This window comes from Hemiscyllium ocellatum, chromosome 1 (genome assembly GCF_020745735.1).
Source record: "Hemiscyllium ocellatum isolate sHemOce1 chromosome 1, sHemOce1.pat.X.cur, whole genome shotgun sequence".
Lineage (NCBI taxonomy): Eukaryota > Metazoa > Chordata > Chondrichthyes > Orectolobiformes > Hemiscylliidae > Hemiscyllium > Hemiscyllium ocellatum.
Window position 1 is genome coordinate 147093141 of NC_083401.1, and position 19264 is coordinate 147112404.

Sequence of the window (19264 nt, forward strand, 5' to 3'; positions counted from 1 at the left end):
TTCAGCCTCTGTTGGCTTCGTCTGGGTTCCCTATTGCTTTCAGTAATTAAAAGCTCCCATTTGTCTTTGTTTGTCTGATTACTCACTTCTGCATGACATTCCCCAACTGGACAGTGGTAAGCTGTAGGTCTCCAGTGGGCATTGGGGACAGGTAGCACTGACCTAGAGAGAAAGTTTGGATGGAATGGAGCTAAGGACAGTGAAGTGTATGGTTTTGGTGGTTAAAGAACGACCAGTGTAAGGGAATGGGGTTATATGTGCAAGAGAGTATCAGCATTACATGCTATGTACTGTGGCAGTATGGCTTTGTGGCTGCTGTGCCATTATCTTGCCAGTGAGAGTCAACACCACATCATCAATGTTTATTCAGGTGGAGAGAGACCTTTTTAAAGATGGTGTGGGTGCGAGAGATGTCAGTGTTTTGGCAGATATCCATTGGGTGGCAGGTTGCTGTGGGAACGGCATATGATAAGACGGGTTGTAACTGGATATAAGAGATGCCATGAGGTGGTGTAATAACGATTGAGATGTATTCGGTAAGATGGGGTGAGAAATCTTGCGCGGTCTCGTGGTGAAAAATCCTCAAGAACTCAATGTAATTTGAACTAGAGGATTGTTCAGCCTTAAGTATTGCAAAAAGAATTGAACAACAGGTTAAGTGAATCATTTCATGCTGCTATGCAGTGGCTGTATGAGTTATGTTTTCCATTAATAGTGCCAATAATCCAAAACGACACTCTGCCTACCACGTAATTGAACAATGCAACATATTAATTTCAGTGCCAGTGCAATGCAGGCACATGGAATGTGTTATTTAGCTGACTCAACATGTTCCTTCAGTTGTTGGTAAAGGTAGATTAGGACATATTAAACCAGTCAAAAATTCAAAACAGTACATTTGCTGTTAGATGTGATTCTGGATTTGGGCAGCTCTTGAGTATGTTAGTAGTGATACTAATAATCAATTTAAGATAAACATTTATGATATCTAGAAGTTAGCCCTCACTGAGATAGCACATTGGAAATGAAGCCCCAATATTCCCAGAGTCCTGACAAAAGTTAAAGATTTTATCAAAGTTCACCGAATTCTCCAATTTTTCTGTCTTTTAGACCCATGGTCAAAGTCTTTGGACTTAGCAATTACAAATAAATTGTTTTGAACTACAGGTAAACAATTATGAATCATGACTACCAGATAAAAGTCTAACACCATTCTTAACTCTCCCTACACAAACATACAGCCAGACAGAGACAATAAAAATAACATTGGTGTTACAGGTGGAGGAAAAGATGAAGAAGGCAGTTCAGTGGTCCCTCTTCTCGGGTTTGCTGAGGTGAACACTGCTGCTTTGTCTTCCTTCTCCAGTTGCCTTTATTTGACATGCAGGATGTCTGGTTCACATTTATAAAGGTCTTTGATTCATCAATTAAAAGGCATAGCTTACAGCATTGAGAAAGGGAAATAAATTGGCTATTTTTTTTACTGCAGAGCAAAAACAGTTCCTTCTCCTCTAGAGATCTGATCGTTTAGCACACTTCCCAAGCTGTTCAGGTATTTGGATAGTTGTTGGCAGGTAGAAGGCCTTTGTTATCGATAACCAGTCATTGGCTCACAGATCAATCAGCTATTTCTTGCTCGCCAAATTTCCATTTGTACACACACCATGGGTCCAGCTCAACTACAAGCTAAGTTTGCACTATTGCTTGAACAAACAGCTCTGTAAACAATGAGTGTCCAGCTACTTGTTTTTAGAAAGTGCTGCAATCCTACAATAATCCTTGGTTTTAAAAACAGTTCATTCCCATTTTGGTCCACAATCAAAAATAGAGAAATGAAAAGACAGTTTTTACGGAAGGAACCTGTGCTGTACAAACAAAAAGGAACATGTTCAAGCCTGGTACCTTTTTGAGTTTCCCAGGAGATTGCGGAACCTATTGATCCCTATCGGAGTTGACTTGCCAACCAGTCAGTGTCCTTTTCTCCCATAGTGTAAATTGTTGTGGTTATTTGAAATTTGATTTCTGTGAGTTTATCCTGCAGAGCACAAGATGTAAAGCTTTGGTCACAGGTATCTTTTTCAACAATATTCAAGCTATAAATGTGAGGGTCATTGGATAAATTTGGTTCTTTTAGTTCATGGATCTCCATAGAAATTGTAACACCACTATGGGATAATTCTCAACATTCCTGCAGTAGAGATGAATCAACAACCCCAGGTCAAATTGAGAATGTACATCAGCAACCCTACAGCTTTTCAGTTTGATTCTATAAAACCTCATTTGTAAACTTGTACCACATTTGTTAATATGCAGCAGTGGTGTATGTTATTTTTGGTAATGAAAATCTGCTGGATTAATTCCCTAGTTTTTTTTGTGTGTTTAGTAAACTTTATTGGTATTTTGTAGCATTTAATAAGAATGTTTGTTTGCTTGTTTCCTTCCTATGCAAAAATAAGGAGAATTTGAAAAGTTTTTTTTAAAATTAACTCAGCTACTAACAGTACAGTAACTCAGTTACTCAGCACTAACAGTGGCTGTTGAATACACCAATTTGAAATGTTACATTACTCAGATACTGAGTAAACAAGATACAAAATTTAAGAATGTCTGTGGAATCTTAGCTGTATAATTTTCTGAAGGCAATTACTTTGGTTGAAAGCTCTGTGTTGTTTGCTTCTAGGAAAGGCACACTTCTCTTAAATAATGGATTCGCAATCCTTGCTGCTTTATTGATGTCCTTAAGTGAAACTGCTGGCTTCTTCGAAATGCTGATTGTGGGGCGTTTTATTATTGGAGTGAATGGAGGTGGGAATATTTCAGTCCTATTGAGTTGATCTGTTTTGTTAAGTCTTGAGTTGCAGAAGTGTGTTTGTTTCTGAATCCCCAGGAAACGGAGCATTTTCAGGTCTTTTCTCAGGTGCCTGAGATGCTTACGACTGGTGACTGATGGAATATTAGATATACTGGAATGTACATCTGATGAAGAATATATGCCAGTCTGCTCTGTTGAAATGAACAGTGCACATCCGTGCAGCACTTCACTCAAAAGTAATGAAATGATAGCTACCAGAAACTTGAAACTATTTTCAGAACACAGGTTAAACCGAATTTATCTCTGCAAAATTGGATTTTGATAACAATAAGCTATCTTGCTAAATTATAAACAAAAATCTTTCAATATGTGGAGTTTTAGAACCAGTTATCAAATTAATCTTCTAACCCTTCTGATTTCCTCTAAAATACACCCTATTCTGACATCAGGAGAAAGTGAGGAGTGCAGGTGCTGGAGATCAGAGTCGAGAGTGTGGTGCTGGAAAAGCACAGCAGGTCAGGCAACATCCGAGGAGCAGGAGAATTGACATTTTGGGCATAAGCCCTTCATCAGGAAAGGGCTGTATTCTAACATCAGTATTCCATGTGTGGTCTAACCAAGCTCGGATACAACTGAAGCAAGACCTCATCCCTCCTGTATCCAAATCCTCTTACAATGAAAGCTAGCATTCCATTAGCTTTCTGAATAGCTTGCTGCATCTGAAAGTTAGCCTTCAGAGACTTATCGCCCAGGGCACCCAAGTCCATTTGTACACTTAACTTTTCAATATCTTATCTTTTAAAAAAATACCCTGTACATCCGTTCTTCCTACCAAAGTGCATAAATTTACATTTGTACACATTGTACTCTATCTGCTATGTACTCACCCACTTACTAAGCCTGTGCAAATCCTCTTGAAATAATTGTATATCTTCTTCACAGCATACATTCTTGTTTAGCTTTGCACCATCTGTAAGTTTGGAAATATTACATTTCTTGCCCACCTCCAAATCATTGATATATACCACGAACAACTGGTGCGGAAGTACAATCCTTGTAGTATTCCATTAGTCAGAGCTTGCCAATGTGAGAATGATCCAGTTATTCCTGCTCTCTGTTTTCTCTCTGTTAGCTAATCATTAATCATGACAGTCCATTACATCTGAGCCCATGTGCTTTAATTTTTCTAACCAATATCCTGTGGAGGATCTTAAAAATATATCAAACGCCTTCTGAAAATTCAAGACTACTATGTTCATTCACTTCCATTCAACATTTTTCTTGGTAACATCTTAAAAACTCTTCAAGTTTGTCAAACACAATTGACCATTTGTAAGTCCATATTGACCAAGCCCAATTAGTAATTATTATTCAAGATATCTATTTATCACATATTTTATAATAGATTCTATAATATTTCTGTATTATACAGATATACATCTGTATATACAGATGATATGTCTTTAGTACATTGTTTTCTCACTTGCTCCCTTCATAAATAGTAGGGTGATATTTGCAAGCTTCCAATCTATAGGAATCAGTCCAGAATCTAAGGAATTTTGAAACATGACTACCAATGCATCTATTACCTCTATATTCATCTCCTTCAACACTCTGGGAGGTAGAACATCAGGTCCCAGGGACTAAATAAGTTTCAGCCCCATTCATTTCTCCAGGACAACTTGTTTACTTATATCAATTCCCCCCTGTCACTTAAATTGCTCATTTTGGGAGATTTCTTGCATTTTCTTCAGTGAAAACTGACATAAAAATATTCTTTAGTTTCTCTGCCATTTCTCTATTTCCCATGATAAATTCAGTTGACTCTGCTTAAAATGGATCCATGTTCCGTTGAGCCAAACATTTCCATTTTACATATAGATGTTTTTAGAGTCCATCTCAACCCCGTCTGATTTGGTGGCCGTGGTGGATGTTGTCTGTGCATGCAGAGATGCTGATGTCACTGCTCATGGAATACAGTGGTATCAGATTCACAGGCGCTGACACTTCTGCAGCCTATTGCGACCAGCTGCTTTGCCATCTTGTATTTTAGATGATGATTAGAAATCTAGGGCATGAACTGGAAGTTTCTCTTGTAAGGCCTGTCCTCTGTCTTCCAACCAGGTGAGGCTATACCATGGACAACATTTTTTTCAAAGAGTTCTTTTTGAAACTTTAATGCATTTTCTGTATTCGGAGTAATCACTCTGCTTCCAATGTATGTTGCATCCATAGATAATCTGATGTCATTGTTTGCTGACTCCATATAATGTCCCTGGGTCCTTTCTAATAACTAGATGCAGTTTTCATTTAACATGAAGCTATGACGTCTCAATCATTGACCTTTTCCTGTGAATGGCATTATATTATCAAAATTTGGAATGCTTAATATAACATTAATAAGCCCCTAATGAAAAAGCATTTAAGCAAAGTAAATATTCTGAATGAGACATTAGATAATAGACTCAGAGTTTGAATTTAAGACATTAATACCATCTTTCAATTTAGATGATAATTACAGTATAAACAATCCAAGGTTTCCACAGTAAGGTTCTCTTGTAAGACCTCTCCTATTTCATACAGACAGCTGGGACTGTGATAGTGGTCCAAATACTTATTTTACAGAGCTCCTGTTGAAAAATGCCACGCTTAATTTTGCCAGGCACTGTCTTTCCTTTTGGTTTTTATTTACTACCTTTTAAATCGCAGTGGCTGTGTTTTGGTTCCCTTCTCATGTAAGGAGTTCAGCACACTCTTATCCTTTAGCTTCTCGTTTTTTCCCATTTTAAATATAATTTCCAATTTCTAATCATAAGCTAGATTCAGACTTAACTCAAAATCCAACAAATTGACACAATGAAATAGATATCAGATCGGCAGAAGATGTGGATTATGTAGGTTAGTGATAGAGCAAATGGATTTTCATTTAGTTGGTCTTGGTATAGGTATCACGTCTCTGAAGACTCCAGGATGATGGATGATGCCACCTTGTATCACTCCTGAAGATTGAATCGAGCAATGGCAGTCAACAGAGTGCTGCAAAAAATGAAGTTTGGGAAATTGAATCTGTGATCCGAAATATAATAAGTGTAAGCTGACAGGGATACATTCAGTCACAAGTGCAATAAAATAACTGTCCAGTAGCTTTCCCAATGATTCTACAAATTGTTGTACAATTATATCATAATATAAGCAGATGTAAAGTACTTCTGAGAGTGACTTGTCAGTGTTTGAGATTCTTCCGCAGCCTCCTGTTTGTATTGTTTATTTGCATGCTGTAATAATTTCAGCATCAGCTTCAGGGAGGTGATTGAAATAATTAACAGCTTTGATAGGGTAAATAAGGAAAAGCATTTTCATTGGCAGAACAATTGGTCATCAGGCGGTACAGGTAATAGTAACAAAATGAGAGATGGCATTACGAAACAGAAGTTACAGAAAAAGATTTGATCTAGAAAGGTTAGGGAAGCAGAACAATTTCTTGCAAAAGGATTTTTGAGAAATACTTGAAAAACAAAAAAGAAATCAGAGCTACAGGGTCTAAGCTATAAGGGTCTAAGATTAATTAGATAGCTCCTTCAAAAATCTAGATCAGGTTTAATGGGCCAAATGGCCTCCTTCTGAGCTGTCAAGATTAGAGTGGTGCTGGAAAGCACAGCATGACAGGCAACATCAGGCTTTTACCCGAAACATCAATTTTTCTACTCCTCGGATGCCGTCTGACCTGATGTACCTCCAGCATCTGCAGTACCCACTTCCTTCTGAGCTGTATCAGTCTATGAGCCTCTTTGCTACCTTGGCTGTTTTCTTTGGTAACTTTGTAGCATATGATAATTCGTTGTCAGGGAGATGAGCAACTCCCATCTGCACCGAGGTCTGAGAGAGAGAGAACAATCTGACTTTGAGTGGGGCAGTTTCGTGAAATCTTTGGAATATAATAGCTGTGCAGAAAGGTGTTCCTCAGATGGAAAACAAATACAGTGAACAAGTGAAGAGTTATTGTTAGTCATTGACCAGAAGTAGTGGGATAAAGCCCTGAAGAAGCTGACTGTATTTAAGCAGGAATGTGGCAGTTCCTGGAAGAAGCTATCTGTAGTTCCAGTCTCAAAGTCGAAGGCACACGACTTAAACATACTGAGGTGTTAAGTATAGGGACACTGATTCCCTACAGTGTGGAAATAGGCCCTTCGGCCCAACAAGTCCACACCGACCCTTCGAAGAGTAACCCACCCATGACCCATTCCCCTACTAATGCACCTATCACAATGGGCAATTTAGCATGACCAATTCACCTGACCTGCACATCTTTGGATTGTGGGAGGAAACCGGAGCACCTGGAGGAAACCCACACAGACACGAGGAGAATGTGCTGTGATTGATATTCTGGGAACATATGCTACTTTGTCTCTTTTTTTCAATTTGTAACAGAATATTTTGGAATTTATGTGATTATACGTTTACTACATGTTTAGAACCTTTTAAATTGTATTTTTAGTATGTACTTTGAATTATTTTACATTTTGTTTTTCATTTATTTTATCCTGAGCTTTCATTTTATGGTTAAGTTAACAGTTGCAGCATTATGTTACAGTTAGAAACCACCTTGTCAAAGTCAAATTAACTAAAACCATTAAGTGTCAAGCTAGGTTCCTGTCTGGAATCTGACTGCTTTGGTAATATCACAAGAATACACTCAGTTTTGATGGTTTCCAGACTCCAAGCATTGCAAACATTAACTTTTCCAGTTAGTTTGAATACCAAAAATCACAAATGAACTGTATTTCCTCAGTTCAACAAGACACAGAAATGTTTTCTCCCTGCCCCTAGTTCTGACCCTATCAGAGCAGCCTGGACAGACATCCTCCGCTCTCATTTGCATTATGGCTGCAGCTGCCTATTTAGCAATTCAGATTTGTTTTGGAATATTTAAACACATGAAACCTTCATTACTTTATGATTGGTGCCATTACAAATTGATAGAGAATAACCATCTGGAGACTCAAGGCCTCAGCTTTCTAGTTGGATTTTCATTAATTATCTGTTCTGGCATTTTCAGTCAATTGACTGGACACCAAGAGGGCTCTTGTTAATTGACAGTGAAGTGAGCTGCCTCTTAGAGCCCCTTGCTACCAATTCTGTCTTTTCTTACCTATCAGACTGCTACTGCTGGGACATCCCCCATTATTTTCAGCTGAGTTTTTACAGAAAAAAAAGAGTGGCAAGTTGTCACATGAGTGGAAGTTTCTCCTGGGGCTGTGCCTGACTGCACTAATCAACTGAGCAATGGGAGAAACAGAAATTGCGGAGGTGAAAAGCGTGGCGCTGGAGAAAGTATAGCAGATCCAAGGTCCTTTCCGACTCTGAATCTCAAGCATCTGCAGTCCTCACTTTCTCCCAACAGAAATTGCAGCCTGACCCAAGAAAATCTCACTCTCTAAGAAACCGTAGATTACAGAGACTTCTTTACTCAGCGGGTTGTGAGTTCATGGAATGCCCTGCCAGTAGCAGTGGTGGATTTTCCCTCTTTATGGTCATTTAAGCGGGCATTGGATAGGCATATGGAGGTTATTGGGCTAGTGTAGGTTAGGTAGGCTTTGGTTGGCGCAACATCGAGGGCCGAAGGGCCTGTACTGCGCTGTATTTTTCTATGTTCTATATGTTCTATGTTTTATAGCAAGTCCACATTATTCTAATTTCATTTTGATTAACATATGCAAGAGGAATGTAAAGCAAGGTGAAGTAACTTCTGGTCTAAGCTAGACATTTTTCACGCTGGTTGATTCTTCTTCGATTGGGAAGAGTTTAAAAATAAGTGATGAATGAGCAGACCCTGTGATAAATAATGACTGTAGGTGTGGTTTCTGGGTTATGCAGCTTTAAAGAAGGATATGCTGCCAGTACTCATATGGGCTTTTGAAGTCATTGTGTAATGGAAAAGAAAGGCAGGGAAGCGATAAGGTAAGGAAGTTGCCAAAGCATGCAATATTGCAGAAAAATATTTAAAGGACACTTCTGAAAGAATATGGCAAAGAATATTGCTCAGAATTACGAACCTTACAACCTTATGTCAGCCTTATATTAGCAGTCTTGTGACTGAGTCTGAAGTTAGGGATTGAAATCCCCATTCCGGGATTCAAACACATAACCCCAGGCAATGCTCCAGTGCAGTAGGGAGGGGATGCTACCCTATCAGAGATGCAGTCTTTTGAATGAAAGTGACTCCCCACCTCTCAGTCATTTATCTGAAACATTGGGCAGAATCTGACAACTGTATGAGTGACATGGACTGTGGCAGGATGTGTGACAGAATTGAATAGGAAGACAGGCTTGGTGTTCCAGCTTTTATGCTTTTCACAATGATGTTTTGAGTGGTCAATGATGAGTTGCCATTTAAGGGGGATTATATCTTGTTAAATGCCTTAGTAATGCCACAATTGTACTCATTAATGTTCAGCTTCCTAGTTGACCAAACTTGGCAAATAAACTCAACATCAGGAGCACTTGCCATGGAAACCAAGGCAGGAATCTGTTTCATTCACCTTACTGCTTGCTCCAACAGACTTCCATATTGGACCTTGCACATTAAATTTCAGGGCATACTCCATGGGCACTGTTTACATGCACCCCACTTCTATAGTCAGTGGCATCTGATGTTTGCCAGCCTCTAAGAACCCTCATAGTGCATCTCTGATCCACTTACAGTACACTACCATAGTTCAATGCTGAACATGTAGCTACCGTTGTAATGCTGCAGCAAGGGCACCATGTGCTCAAGGACACACACTCAGCTGATCTTTTGGTAGATATCTGATAACTGACAAATTGTTCCAGAAATGACACGTGAGAAGATCAGAATAAAGTCAGACATGAGGGACACCACGGGGCAGGGGCTAGTAATTAATAAGGTGAGTTTGGAAAGATACAATGAAAGCCTTGCTAAGCTATACGGTGAGAATCTCCACAAAAAAAACAAACATTCAACGCAATTCAGCCATTAAACCATAGCTTCAATCCATTAACTCCACAAATGCTGCATCACCTGTTTGCAGTACTTTAAAAAAAATCCATGGTTTCAGCATCGACAATATTCAACTCTTGTTTTAGAAGGATATGTTGATGGGTATTTGATCAGAAGGGTGATGAAATGTTTGCGTGGACCATAAATCTACTGGGCTGAACAAGCTGTATTTGTGTGATAGTAGAATATTCCAGATAATCAGCCACAGAAGATCCAGTATCCTTCCATACTTGCTTATATTTCTAACCTTTTTTTTGGAACTTAATATCTTTATGTGGCATTGCACAAGTATTTGAGATATTCTGTTGACAAGCACGTGTTTTAAAAATGTAGAGAAATGTAATTTAGTGAAGTATTCTGCTGAGATAAAACTATTTTCTGAAAATTGCCTTTTCTCAGCATGCGTTTATTTCTAGCAATCCAATATTGTGTTAGTGCAGGCAATCAGACAGACCCAAATCAGCACACTGTTTTACAGATAACGCTTGCTGCTGTGTTTAACTGTTTTCATTTTGGCAGTGATGTGACACACGATATTAGGTATCTGATGTTGAAGTTCTGCCTTCTCTGCAGGCATTGCCCTCAGTGCCCTTCCTATGTACTTGGGTGAAATCTCACCGAAGCAAATCCGTGGCTCCCTAGGGCAGATCACATCCATTTTCATCTGTGTTGGTGTCTTTGTTGGTCAGATCTTGGGACTTCCAGAGATACTTGGCAAGGTTTGTGAACTTGACTTCTCAATTACAACATTGCAGTGACGTCTATTCAAATTCCTTTGTGCCCCAATTGCTCTGTGTGGTTATGCAGAAGATGTAATTATTGAAAATGTGCATGTGACTTTATTTTATGTAATGATCTGAGCAATTCCTCTTCATTCTGTTTATTTGCTAATTCAGCCAGGTAGTTACATGCCTGAGAAGTGATACTCAATATTTAAGGATAATTAGAAGTCAACAAAAAAACTCCTAAATTACCACTGTCTGGTCCAATCAATCAAAATTTTCCTGAACACAAAAAAAAATCAGTAGGATTGGTACCTCAACTGATTTCTCCTAAACCCACCAACAAGGTTTGCCAATGAGAGGAAGTGATTTTCAAATGGATTAAACTATTGGGCCAGGATCTTCTGTACCAGGTGCCTAATGGTATTGGCCATAACTTGGATGTGACCCTGCAATGTTCACATTAAAAAGGCTTTGCCCACTAAATGGCAGACAGTATGTGGTTAAAATGGTAGAATGATGAATACAGCAGAACCAACAGTTCTTAACTAAACAGATTTAAGGACTGAGAATGAACTGACAAAGAACATGAATTAAGGAGAGTGAGTTCTACATTGAACAAATCACAGAAAGAAAAATAGAGTGAAAAGAAATTGAATTGAGAGAATTTTAAAAATTTAAATGTTAGAAAAAGCAGAATTTATCATTTTAACATTTTTGTAATCTCTGATAAACCTAAAGCCTGAAGGAATGCGACTCCATATTTGTATTAATTATTGTCTGATACAGAGAGTTTGATTAGCAATCATTAACATTGTTAAAGCAATACTTGGGTTTGTGATAACGAGGAGAAAGTGAGGACTGCAGATGCTGGAGATCAGAGCTGAAAATGTGTTGCTGGAAAAGCACAGCAGGTCAGACAGCATCCAAGGAGCAAGAGAATCGACATTCCGGGCATGGGCCTGAAGAAGCGCTCATGCCTGAAATGTTGATTCTCCTGCTCCTTGGATGCTGCCTGACCTGCTGCGCTTTTCCAGCAACACAGTTTCAGTTTGTGATAACGAGGTAATTTTCTGGGGTTTATCTTGTGGTGCAGTGGTAGTGTCTCTACCCCTGGAACAGAATGCCTGTGTTCAAGTCTTGCAAGCTCTAGGAGTATGTAACAATATATCTGAAGAGGTTGATTAGAAAAATAGGTTGAATAAAAATATATCAAGAGGTCTGCTGTAGGTTTAGTGGACAATTAATGGCCAAATATAGCAGGTGCTTTTGAAAATAGGGAGGGTTCAGAGATTGGTGCTGTTTTCACAAAGCTGAGAATGAACACTTTCTTGGGATATTCTTATTTGACCAACCATCTGTTCTAAAGCAGCCATTGATAAATGCATAGTGGTGAGTACCATTAGCATTGCAATAAATTTAACAGTAAATTCTGGCAAATAATCTATTGTAGAATGAGCAGAAACAGCTTAATTTCTGAAACTTGCAGTAATAAAAGTAGCCTTATTACCGTTGGATAATTTACCTATATCTTCTCGATCTCTGTTTTAAAAAAATGGCAGCATTATAGATTGGACAGTCTTGCGTAATTGAAACTTCATATGAAGTTCCAATGAACTTTAACCTTCTTGGTTCCTTTAGCTTTTGGCCTGCATTGTTTCATTAATCGCTCAAAACGAGATTCTTTAATTTATCAGCTGTGAATTAATTTGAAAACACTGCAAGATGTAGTATTTTCAACCTCCTTCTTGAAATTTCTTAGCATTTTCCCTCTATCCAGGTAGTGCAATGTTGATCCATTTGTAATAACAATGGTCTTTTACTCTTTATTGCTGAAGCTGCAATTTTGTTTGAATAATTTGCCATCATTCACCCATGGGAAGGATTTATATGTATCTTGGCTTGGGTCTAGAAACCACTGGATCTGGTATGAATCAGGACATACTTTGATTTTCAGAATGCTGGACTGTGGATGATGATTGATGGAAAACGTTTTAAAACTGTGGATGATGATTGATGAAACACTTTTTAACGTGTTGGCCAATATTATAACTCAGGGTGCAGTTGGAGCTATGTTGGTCAACGTGACTCTGCCCCTTCACCCACAGCTCCTGCAGGGTGAGATCTGAGATTTTAACTCATTGTCATACACATCATGACAATAATTCTGAGCTAGAGCTAATTTTGAGGGACATCACCACAGGCTGCAGGGTGCAAAATAATTAACGGCAACACACTGGTAGCAACACACTGGTCTCAAAGTTGCATAAAAAATATTGGCATATCAAAATTATTGGGTTAGAGCAGGAAAATTCACAGATCAGGTCCCATGAGGAATCCATAACTATGTTTAGAAATGTAAATGCACCTGGTATTGATTCATTGCTACCACCATCTCTTACTGTGAGGCCAATCTGCTCTGATGACCTCATCTGGGCATCTCACGTGTATTTAAATGAGACCTTGCCCTCTCTGGGGTGAGTGACCCTCCTGTCCCTGGGAACAGGGAAGTAAAATGTAGTAGACACCTTCACAGCCGTCACCATCATACTCCATTCTGCTCCATTCCCGCTTAGGGTGGGGGAGGGGGGAGGGGTTCACTGTATGATTATTGGTCCAAAATTATAATTACACACTTTCTTCATAATTAGAGCAAGGATCCCCAAACTTGGGGGAAAAGTAATTTTTATTTATTCATGCATGGGATGTGGGTGTCACAGGTTATGCCAACATTTATTGGCTATCCCTAATTGCCAGGACACAATTACAAATCGACCACATTGCTGTGGGTTTGGAGTCAGAAGTACAACAGACCAGGAAAACTGACAGTTTCCTTCCCTGAAGTGTTTTATATTCACTATGTAAGAGCAGATCAGTGGTCCCATGTTTTTCACCCTGTGGTTATGCAGTAGTTTCGTGCATTCTTCTTTTTGTGAATTTAATTGAAGGTTGGTGGTCCAATTTTTGCTGTTGCTCTGGTTATCTGTCTGATAGTCCAAATGCAGCCTCTCTATGAAGTGAGTGGTTTGCTGCTTGCTCACTCGACCAGTTTGTATGGGTGTGCTGACCTTGACTGTGTCTGGTCCAGGCCTGAGTCTGTCCCCACAGTTTGTGTGTGAGATCTGTTGGGTTGGTCTGATACTTGCTTCTCCCACTGCCGGTTGGTCCATCTCCTTATACATTCATTCTGTTTACTGTCTCCTGAACATCTATAGTCTGCTTATCAAGTCCACTTGTCAGCTATCAGTTTCATGCAAGGTCTAACCTACTGCATCTCATTCTGTGTCAATTTCACTTGTTGATTGTTCACTTTCCTGCTTTGCTGTGCAACTGTGAATCTACTACCTGCCTCATTGCCTACCTATTTGTGCAACACATTCCTTATTTGCCTACCCTGCAGTCCCACTACCTTGTTAGCTGTCTATATTTTCAGCCTGTTGCCAATTGTCAATTCCTTGCATGAATGTTCACCTTGTTGCCCATTTATACATTGTATGTGTACTTAGATCAAAGCGCCTGACTGAGGGACTAACTTTGAAATGGGGTGTGGGGTGGTGGGTCAATGAGAGTCACCCCTTGCCCTGGTTGCCAACCCTGAACCCACAATTTGCCACCAGATGGTTGTTCCTTGGTGGTGTTGCTGAGCAAAGGAAATGCTGGCCTTTGGCCACTAGTGTCATCTGAAATTTTAGTTTTCCAAATCAATCCCACATTAACTGCTCTGTCCTTGATCTTCTACAGCTTTCTAATGAAGCTTCAGGCAAGCTTCACAAACAGCACCTTACCTTTCAGTTTGGTGCTTGACAACCCTTCAAAGTTGGCAGTGAGTTTGATGATTTCAAATTGAGAATTGTTTCCTCCTATTTGGTCTGGGCAGTAGGTGCAGGCTATCATTCTGCTATGCAGTGAAGTGTTCCTGTCTTCCATCCTTTAAGAAGGTGTTCAGAAGAGACTTACCAGAGTGTTGCCAGGAATGGAAGGTTTGAGTTATAAGGAGAGGCTTGATAGGCTGGAACTTCTTTCAATGGAGAATAGCAGGTTAAGGGGTGACTTTCTCAAGGTTTATAAAATCATGAGCGGCATAGATAAGGTGCATGACAGGTGTATTTTCCCTGAGGTGGGGCATTTCAAGACTAGGGGACATATTTTTAAAGTGAGAGGAGGAAAATTTTAAAAAGGTAACGGGGTTTTTACACAGTGTGATTAGTATTTAGAATGACCTTCCAGAGGAAGTGGTGGATGTGGGTAAAGTTACCAAATTTTAAAGATGTTTGGATAAGTACATGAATAAGAAATGTTTGCAGGGGTATGGGCAATAGCAACTCAGTGAAATTAGTTTAGTTTGAGATTATTTTTGGCACAGACTGCTTTGACCATATAGTCTGTTTCTGTGCTGTATGATTCTGACTCTACCCTATTACGATCTTCCCATTCTTTCCTTTATTCCCCTCCTATTTCTTTTCTAGCCATTGTGTTTGTTTAAAACCTGACAATCTGGACATTTTTCAGTTCTAACACAGAGTTCACCAGCCTGAAATATTAATGTCTTTACTGCTTCTGGGAGGTCTACTGAGTATTTTCAGCATTTACTTTTGAAACTGCATTGATCGAATATAGAAGATATTCCCATTGAGAAGAGAAAGTTTTATCTAGTGATTAAATGATTCATATTATAATTCAGTAATCTTTCTATGTTAGTAGCAGATTATATTGTTTTCTTGAGTAGAGGGCTGCATATACTTGGAAATCAGAACAATTAATAGTCTCCTTTTCTCTATTATTGATGGTGACAGATGTCACATCCATTGGCCCATTGGCATAATAAACAATCATGTAATTTTAAATTGTTTTAAATATAAGCAGTGCCACTTGAATCGCTTGTAGGTTTCTGTTTTAATTAGTAGTTGAGTGCAGGGCAAGATGACTTTTACAATGTTTTGTGAATGTCAACTAACTTACATGCACATAAACTAATTTCAATTACAAAGTGATTATATTGCTATGTACCTGTAAGACCATAAGAACTCGGGCAGGATTAGGCAATCTGGCCCTTCGAGCCTGCTCCATCATTTGGTAAGGTCATGGCTGATCTTTCTATGGTCTCAGCTCCACTCACCCACCCTCTCACCACAACCCTTAAATTTTTGAACAGTAAAGCAATTTACTATCTTACATTTACTGAGGAAGTCTCAATCATTTCTCTGGGCAGGGAATTCCATAGATTCACAACCCTGTGGGTGAAGAAGTTCCTTCTCAATTCCGCCCGACATCTGTTTCCCCTAATTTTGAGGCTAAGTCCTCTTGTCCTAATTTCACCCACCAGTGGAAACATTCTCTCTGCCTCTATCGTATTTATGCCCTTCAAAAATCTACATGTTTCTATAAGATTCCCTCCCCCACCATTCTTCTAAATACCAATAAATATAATCCCAGTCTCCCCAGTCTCTCCACATAAGTCAATGCCCTCAACTCTGGAATCAACTTAGTGAACCTCTTCTGCACCCCTTCTCGTGCCAGTACATAGCTTCTCAAGTAAGGACACCAAAACTGCGTGCAGTACTCCAGGTGTAGCCCCACCAGTACCCTACACAGTTGCAATATAACCTCTTTGCTTTTAAACTCAATCTGTTTAGTACTGAAGGACAAAATTCCATTTGCCTTATTAATTATCTGTTGCACCTGTAGGTTGACCTTCTGTAATTCAAGCACAAGGGCATCCAGGTCGCTCTGCACAGCAGTGTGTTGCAATTTCTTACCATTCAAGTAATAGTCATTTTTATTAATATTCCTACCAAAATGGATGACTTCATGTTTAAGAAAATACAAGGGTTCAGTGGTAGTGTCCCTACTACTGAGCTAGGAATCTGGATTGAATCCCACCTGCCTCGGAGGTGTGCCATAACGTGACAGAACAGGATTAATGTAACTGTAATAGTGGTCCTAACTGTATCTAAGAAAATGTTCAGTGGGTTGTGGTAATAGAGACTTGTCATAGCAGATGGACAGGTTGATTCATCATAGCTCTAAGAAAGTATACAATGGCAAAGAAAGATTTACACCCATAAAATGCATTTAGAACCACCAGATATCTCAAAATCCTTCTGATGAATAGTCAAAATGTTAACTCTGTTTCTGTCTCCACAGATGCTGCAGAGTTTCTCCAGCACATTCTGTTCTCTCCGACATCCACAGTACTTTGCTTTGTTTAGATTAGATTCTCTACAGTGTGGAAACAGGCCCTTCAGCCCAACCAGTCCACATCGACCCTCCAAAGAGTAATCTACCCAGACCCATCTCCTTCTGACTAATGCATCGCCAATTCACCTGGCCTGCACATCTTTGGACTGTGGAAGGAAACTGGAGCACCCGGAGGAAACCCACGCAGACACAGGGAAAATGTGCAAACTCCACATAGACAGTCACCCGAGGCTGGAATTGAACCTGGGACTCGGGTGCTGTGAGGCAGCAGTGCTAACCACTGAGCCAACATGCTGCCCCGTCAATGAAATACTTTTTGAACTGTTGCAATGTGGGAAAAGGCTAGTTATTGTGCACTCAGAAAACCCTTTCAGGCATCAGTGTGATAATTGCCACATAATCTGCTTTTTGTGATCAAACAAAGAACTGCAGATGCTGAAAATCTGAAACTAAATGGAAATTGCTGGAGATGCTTAGCAGGTCTAGCAGCATCTGTGGAGAGAGAAACAGTCAACGTTTCAAGTCCAGTGGCCCTTCTTCAGAACGTCAATTCTGAAGTTGGGTCACCGGATTCAAAATGTTAACTCTGTTTCTCTCTATAGATGCTGCCAGACCTGCTGCTTTTTGTGATTTTTGATTAAAGGATAAATACTTTTTTATAGAAATAATGCCAACAGCTCTTTTGCATTGATTAGAGCAGATGGATGAGACGTCAGTTTAACATCTCATCCAAGTAAATTGACTCTGGTGCGGCCTCATCTGGAGTATTGTGTGCAGTTTTGGTCGCCATACTATAGGAAGGATGTGGAAGCTTTAGAACGAGTGCAGAGGAGGTTTACCAGGATGTTGCCTGGAATGGTAGGAAAATCTTATGAGGAAAGGCTGAGGCACTTGGGGCTGTTCTCATTGGAGAAGAGAAGGTTTAGGGGAGATCTGATAGAAGTGTATAAGATGATTAGGGGTTTAGATAGGGTAGATACTAAGAACCTTTTACCGCTAATGGAGTCAGGTGTTACTAGGGGACATAGCTTTAAATTAAGGGGTGGTAGGTATAGGACAGATGTTAGGGGTAGATTCTTCACACAGCGGGTTGTGAGTTCATGGAATGCCCTGCCCGTATCAGTGGTGAACTCTCCTTCTTTATGGTCATTTAAGCGGGCATTGGATAGGCATTTGGAAGTTATTGGGCTAGTATAGGTTAGGTAGGATTCGGTCGGCGCAACATCGAGGGCCGAAGGGCCTGTACTGCGCTGTATCCTTCTATGTTCTATGTTCTATATAAAGCTGAACCTGCAACAGTGCAGTGCTGTGCCATTGCAGCACGAGAGAATCTGTCTTCATTTCTGTGCTAAACGCAGAGTGGAACTTAAACGCATAGTGGAACTGAGCCACAATTGACACACTGTACAGATGTAGGGTTAAGTTAACTATGATCCAACAATGGATGTAGCGATTGTTGTGTAGAATTAATCTGTGCCTGTTTGTTTTATAGGCACCATGGGAAGTGAGTGCTTCCTGTTGGTTGAACTGACAGTTATGAGTAGCTGACTCTAACTACATTGCTCATTCTCTGTATGCATCAGCCAGGAATATGATATCATGATTGTGTAATGCTACTTAATGGGAAGGTACATTGTGGCTGGAATAGATAGGGTGGGAGTCCTTTGTGAACTGAATCTCTGTTGTGAAAGATTGAGTAATAGCTGAGCATGTAAGAGACAGAGCACCAAGATTTTACAACAATGTACTGGATGCTTTGCTAGACTTGAAGGACATGCAAAGTATCTGCAGTCATTAACACCTTACCAGAGCCGATAATGCAAGCAAATTCTTATGTTTGTTCTATCTGCTTCCCATTTGCAGGAGAGAATAAGATGAATTGTGAATCTCAAGAATCTCAGTAATCTTCCTTATACTACATACTGTAAAGCCTTCTTATCTCCAGGTGCAGCTTAGAATAAACCAGAGACTTAAATGTCACCTTGACAGCCCCAGCCATTGCAGTCCTATCCTACTTCAAGTCATAGCTGAGCCTACAGCAGTTAACATCAATCTTGGGCATTGGTCCTTAGCGAAGTACAGGTCAGTTAATTGCTCCCTAAAGACTCTTTCTAGATATCATGTCCAGTTGACAGCAGTCCTTCTCCTCCCTTTTTAGCAGCTTGTCATGCAGTCTCTTCTTTCTCCCACTGTTGAGTTCCAGCACAAGTTTTTAAATCAATGATAAGTACCTGAGCACCAGCCAGATCACCACACCCCAGAGTTTATTGAAACTTTTGTTATACTCAGGAAAGCTCTAACAACATGTACAACTGCATCAACAGCCAACAACTAACCTACCGGTAGTTCATGATTTCTTTAATAAAATGTCCCAATGGGGGAGTCCCCTTCATGCTAATTGATATTGTGCTTAGCTGTACAATGTTAACAGATATTATAAGCTGGAACATTTCACATCAATATAATATCGCTAGCAATGTGACTATGCCTATTGGCATGCTGTTGTTATTTGTC

At 39.7% G+C, this 19264-nt stretch overlaps 1 protein-coding gene across 1 annotated transcript in view; it reads left to right on the top strand.

Moving 5' to 3' along the window:
• slc2a9l2 (solute carrier family 2 member 9, like 2) overlaps nt 1-19264 on the top strand; it is a 390861-nt gene that overhangs the window by 102333 nt on the left and 269264 nt on the right. The window contains exons 4-5 of the mRNA XM_060829178.1: nt 2681-2805; nt 10404-10549. Of these exons, the coding sequence (XP_060685161.1) occupies nt 2681-2805; nt 10404-10549 (271 nt within the window). The remainder of the gene's footprint in view (nt 1-2680; nt 2806-10403; nt 10550-19264) is intronic.